Source organism: Diaphorina citri, unplaced genomic scaffold, assembly GCF_000475195.1.
Source record: "Diaphorina citri unplaced genomic scaffold, Diaci psyllid genome assembly version 1.1 scaffold1569, whole genome shotgun sequence".
Lineage (NCBI taxonomy): Eukaryota > Metazoa > Arthropoda > Insecta > Hemiptera > Psyllidae > Diaphorina > Diaphorina citri.
In genome coordinates this window covers 57,651-63,650 of record NW_007378995.1, presented here as the reverse complement: position 1 = coordinate 63,650, position 6,000 = coordinate 57,651, and the positions used below count along the sequence as shown (strand labels likewise).

The following is a 6,000-nucleotide window of genomic DNA, read 5'->3' as shown; positions in this document are numbered from 1 at the left end:
CGTTCGATTCCCGCCGGGCGGATTTTTATCCGCTGATGGCGATAATGTTTCGTTTCTCGGAACGGCTGACCTTGTCTCGTATCCGTGTGTCTTCCTTTCTCTTTTCGATTTCAGGACGATGAAGACCTGATAGAGGTCTCTTTATCTCTTTTTTTTTTTTTTTTTTTTTTTTTTTTTTTTAAAAAAAAAAAAAAAAAAAAAAAAAAAAAAAAAAAAAAAAGATGGATATATACGTATTCCTTGAAGCAACGTTGTTGTTGTTGGGGTTTGATGGTCTCTAGCCAAGATTATTTGGCCCATCCCGAACCGCAGTCAACCATCATGAGGGCTTTTTTCGTACCAACTAAAAGCTCATGTTGTCTTTAAAATAGTCAAATATTTGGTTTTTAGTAGGCTCTAAAGGAGAAGAAAAGAAGAAGGAGAAGTAGAGAAGAAAAATAGTCATGTTAGTTTTGTTTCGGTTGACTAGACTAGTCAATTCCAAGATCGGATCTGACCATTTTGAACCAAACAAGTAGACCGGATAATTTCTTCATTCGTGACGTCACGTCAGTTCCTCATATATGGCAGTATGGCAGGTTATTGATCCATACGCCATATTGTGAGTAGGTTCGGGCCGATTCCTAGGCTTCCGATTACGGAAATCAAGGAGAGTTACGTGATTTCCAATGGAGAGGAAACCTGACTGAAATAGCACATTGCTCCTTGACTTTTTGTTTTAGGTTTGATAGAGGGAACTGTAAGATCTGACTGATGAACTTTACACAGGGAGTAGACCAGCATAGTCTGGCTGGGGAATTTTAAACTGGGAGTATACCCTTTGCTACAGAAATGGCAAAGGTTGAGTGCGAAGAGCATCCACTCGTAAATTTTTGTAGCCCAAATGACAGCCCAAAGCAAACCCAAATGTCAGCTCAAATCAAGCACCCTATCTAGGACTGATTGAGATTCTGACGAAAAACGTCGATCACGTCTGAACACGGGAAAAGTCGAGGAGGAAGAAGTTAGATTCAAGTCCAACGTTCTCCCTCTACTGGGGCTGATGCATTCTGACAGGTCAACAACCTTCTCAATGTCCATTGCCCAGGGTGTCTGACACATGATGATATGGTAGAAAACTTGATTGCAAAAAATCCAACGTAGAACATATGCTATTAAGCCCTGTACACACGTTATGATATGTTTTTCGAACTTGATCTTAATCCATTTTATTTTTATAAATATAAGACTTCGTCGAGCATCTTTCCAGAGGGCAACGTGCTCATGATGCTCGAGCAATTGCCCCTTTGGGTGGCCAGAGAAATTTTCTGAAGACCCGCTTGGAAGGCCGCCTGTAGAAGACCAAGTTAGGAAACATGCCGTGTGTACTGGGGTTTACACTCGTAGCTATGATTTGCAAGTTCAACACACTCCCGAGAAAATTACATTCTGATATTGGGTTTTTTTTTTTTTTTTTTTTTACCGTGTTCCCAAATTTTGCCCAAATGCTTTACAATATTTAATCTAACCCACAGCTTAAACGGTTTCCCCAAAGTTTCCCAGCTCGCTACTCCATATCTAGAGATTTTTGCTACATATGATCAACACTATGGTGTAGCGGCTGTAGCGCCCTATGCGAGAGATTTAACCATATTTAATCTAGCCTTATTTCTTTCTCCTTCCATTTGCAGTAAACCACACATCATCGACATCAAATTCAACGGAGAGACGGTGGAGGGGTGCCCCCTCCTTTACTCCATCTCCGACATGAGTAGGGTGCACGTTAATCTGACCCATCTACAGCTGATACCAGTGAGTGAGGTTGCCACCTTTCATATGAACGTGGATAGCAACACTTCCGCCCAGCTGTCTGTCTCGGTCACAGGTAAGATTTTGAACGTTAGCTCCCGGACTATAAATGAGAAAATTTTGGGATGTTAGCTCCCGGTCTAAAAAAAAAAAAATCCTTCATCATTTTACCAAAAGTAAGATTTCGAAACGTTAGCTCCTGGACTAAATGGGAAATTTTGAGATGTTAGCTCTTGGACTATATGAAAAATTTTGAGATGTTAGCTCTTGGATTATATGAAAAATTTTGAGATGTTAGCTCTTGGTCTATATGAAAAAATTTTGAGATGTTATCTCTAGGACTAGGCACCTATATGAAAATTTTTGAGATGTTAACTCTTTAGTTTATGAAACATTACTGTCGGATTTTATCAAAATCGGACAAAGTCGGTTTTCTTTTACAGACCCACAGTAGAAATATTACCTACGCAGTAGCAATGTTATCAGGTTGTCATTATAACATATCTTTATTTTCTTTAAATACGTAGCATACATATAGGTACATAATACATATTATGTTTCAAGGTCAGGTCTATCCTCAAGTGTATTTTATGTAATAATGACTTCTTCATATACTAATGACTTATGTAATAACAAAAACATGGAGATAATATGGGTATATAGGTTTTTCATATACATATTCTATATTACGAAATAACAAAAATATGTGAATAGATATACCTTTTTCTTATATTCGTATTTTACGTGGGTACTTGTACCTCGTATGTACATCAGTCACAGTTTTATGCACTTTCCAGTGACGTATTCTTGACCGCCAACCGCAGTAACGATGTTAACCAAAAGTTTTGTGTTGCATCCTTGTCACATTTGAGGACTACATACCAAAAATCAAGTCTCTAGCTCTTACCGTTTTCGAGATATTTTGTTTACAGACAGACGGACACACACACGGACACACGAATCCAATGGCTGAAACTTTGTATTCAGGCTCTAGGGACCTCAAAACGTGTTCTGGCAGTAAAAAATGACCATCGAAAATTTCACCCGCTAGGAAGGAATGTGATGTAACTTTCCTTCCTATAGGATGAGGAAAGTTAAAAGTGTCATCCCCAAGCAGTACGCCTCTGAAGTACGAACATCCTAGGTGATAATTTGTCACACCACAGTTCTGAATAATTTATGATTGTTCTTAACAATCAACATGTGTCAGAGGATATAATATACGTACAGTAAGCATATGAAAGACAATAGGGAATAGGATAAAATGGAAAAGAACCTTGCCTTCACTATAAAAGTAGTTTAGCTTGGGCGGAGAAAATTCTATAGGTGTCTGTGGGCCTGAAGAAAAGTGTAGGACTGCTACATGTCTACTTGCCTACAGTCATACAAAAAAAAAAAAAAGAAAAAAACATGGAAAATACATCTCCAGTAGTCTACAGTTTGCCCCTACAGTCATAGAATATAGATTTTACGTTGCTAAAGTCATAGAACATAGATTTTACGTTGCTAAAGTCATAGAACATAGATTTTACGTTGCTAAAGTCATAGAACATAGATTTTACGTTGCTAAAGTCATAGAACATAGATTTTACGTTGCTAAAGTCATAGAACATAGATTTTACGTTGCTAAAGTCATAGAACATAGATTTTACGTTGCTAAAGTCATAGAACATAGATTTTACGTTGCTAAAGTCATAGAACATAGATTTTACGTTGCTAAAGTCATAGAATATAGATTTTACGTTGCTAAAGTCATAGAATATAGATTTTACGTTGCTAAAGTCATAGAACATAGATTTTACGTTGCTAAAGTCATAGAACATAGATTTTACGTTGCTAAAGTCATAGAACATAGATTTTACGTTGCTACAGTCATAGCATAGAACATAGATTTTACGTTGCTACAGTCATAGCATAGATTTTACGTTGCTACAGTCATAGCATAGAACATAGATTTTACGTTGACATTCTGATTTAGTCATAGAATTATTCTTATTCTCGGACATCTGCTTCAGCTTACAGCCATAGAATTGGACATCTATTTAAAATGTTGTCTCTTCCTCTTCTGTCCTCAGGAAGTCCGTGGTCAGTAGCCGTCATGACCGGTTCGGGTCTAGGACCGAAGATGTCAGTCATTGGAGAGTCAGTCCGACTAGTGCCCGTCAACCAGACGTCGGTTTTTCAGATATCCGCCTTGGGGTTTCACAGAGACGATATTCAAGCGACAGTGATTAGTGAGTATACTTGAATTTGCGTATTATAGTGCCCTCTGCGTATTATAGTGCCATTGATGAATATAAATAAATAAATGCCTTTTCTTTGTGTTAATATGTATATCACAACTTTGGTGCTCACTGCAGCGTTGTAGGATTTTCCAAATATCTCAACAATCCAGCGCTTAATGTTTACCTACCATGCTGGCACCGGTCGCTATGTGCATTTATTTGTTCCATATAGTTGATTTTCCTCACGAGGCTGAGTGGGCCCCGCAACAGCCAGTCACGGAATCAATCATTTGCTTGACACAAATTTTTCGACCTCGCCAGGAATCGGACCCGGGTCTCCCGCGTGCAACAGTGACCAGTACGCCATGGGAGCTGAAAAAACCATTGAAATCCGCTGCTTGCTTCGAAAGATATGAGTTTTTTTTGTTTTCCTTAAAAAATGTCCATCCGGGAGATGTCCACTTTTGGAACTGGACTACTCCTGTAGTGAAGACAAAGTATTCTTATTAATTTTCCCCTTTTCTTGTATTTGTAAACTTTATGTTCACGAGGGATTCACGGCCGAATTCTCTCCCCAGGAGGTGGGCGCTCACAACATCTGTGTCGACTACAACGGTCACCCTGTATATGGCACTCCGTTCACGGCCAAAGTATACGATGCCCGCAAAGTTCACGTGGGATCTATACCACAAGGTAAGCACATTATGAACACTCACTCGGTATATGAAACATCTGTGTCGACTACAAGGGGGACACCCAGTATATGGCACTCATTTGGTGTCAATAATCTTAAATGTATCGCCAAAAAATTACCCGGCATCATTTAATGAGAATTATTTGTAGTAAAGCAGAGCTTTACCACAACTTTAGTGGATATCACAGCATTACCAAGAGCCTCCTTTATCATTAATTCTCATCTACTCGTATCATCAGTCTTTTTACACTGGTAATACCGCCCGTGTCGACTACAACGGTCACCCTGTATACGGCACTCCGTTCACGGCCAAAGTATACGATGCCCGCAAAGTTCACGTGGGATCTATACCGCAAGGTAAGCACATTATGAACACTCACTCGGTATATGAAACGTCTGTGTCGACTACAAGGGGGACACCCGGTATATGGCACTCCTTTGGTGTCAATAATCTTAAATGTATCGCCAAAAAATTACCCAGCATCATTTAATGAGAATTATTTGTGGTAAAGCTCTAGCTTTACCCCAACTTTAGTGGATATCACAGCATTACCAAGTACCTCCTTTACTATTAATTGTCATCTACTCGTATCATCAATCTACACTGGTAATACCGCCACTGGTCGCTACTCAATTAAAGCAGCTACTCAATTGTCCTCACGAGGCTGAGTGCACCCCGAACTCCAAGCACAGAGCCGAAAAAACTTCGACCCCGCCGCGAATCGAACCCGGAATCTCTGGCGTGCAAACCTAGTGTGATACCCACTCGGCCACGGAGGTTGTTTCCCGATTCCCATCACCAATGAAGAAGGAGTTAGCCCTATTACCACCCCGGCTGGGTGGTGTAGTGGTCAAAAGTAAAGTAGTTTTTATGTTAAGGCGGTCTCTTCTTGATCCCTTGTGTGCCGCGTCCATTAGAGTTCAGGACTATTGCACTGCTGTAAAGACACTCTTTCCCCACAGTTCTGAATAATTTATGATTGTTCTTAACAATCAACATATGCCAGAGGATATAATATACGTACAGTAAACATATGAAAGACAATAGGGAATAGGATAAAATGGAAAAGAACCTTGCCTTCACTATAAAAGTAGTTTAGCTTGGGCGGAGAAAATTCTATAGGTGTCTGTGGGCCTGAAGAAAAGTGTAGGACTGCTACATGTCTACTTGCCTACAGTCATACAAAAAAAAAAAAAAGAAAAAAACATGGAAAATACATCTCCAGTAGTCTACAGTTTGCCCCTACAGTCATAGAATATAGATTTTACGTTGCTAAAGTCATAGAACATAGA

The 6,000-nt window shown here is 39.5% G+C and overlaps 1 protein-coding gene across 1 annotated transcript in view; it reads left to right on the top strand.

Annotated features, from left to right (window-relative positions):
* The window catches only part of LOC103516441 (filamin-B-like), a gene marked incomplete at its 5' end in the record, with an annotated part of 56,796 nt that overhangs the window by 12,572 nt on the left and 38,224 nt on the right, over positions 1 to 6,000 (top strand). The window contains 1 exon segment of the mRNA XM_026828837.1: positions 1,671 to 1,864. Coding sequence (XP_026684638.1) covers positions 1,671 to 1,864 — 194 coding nt within the window.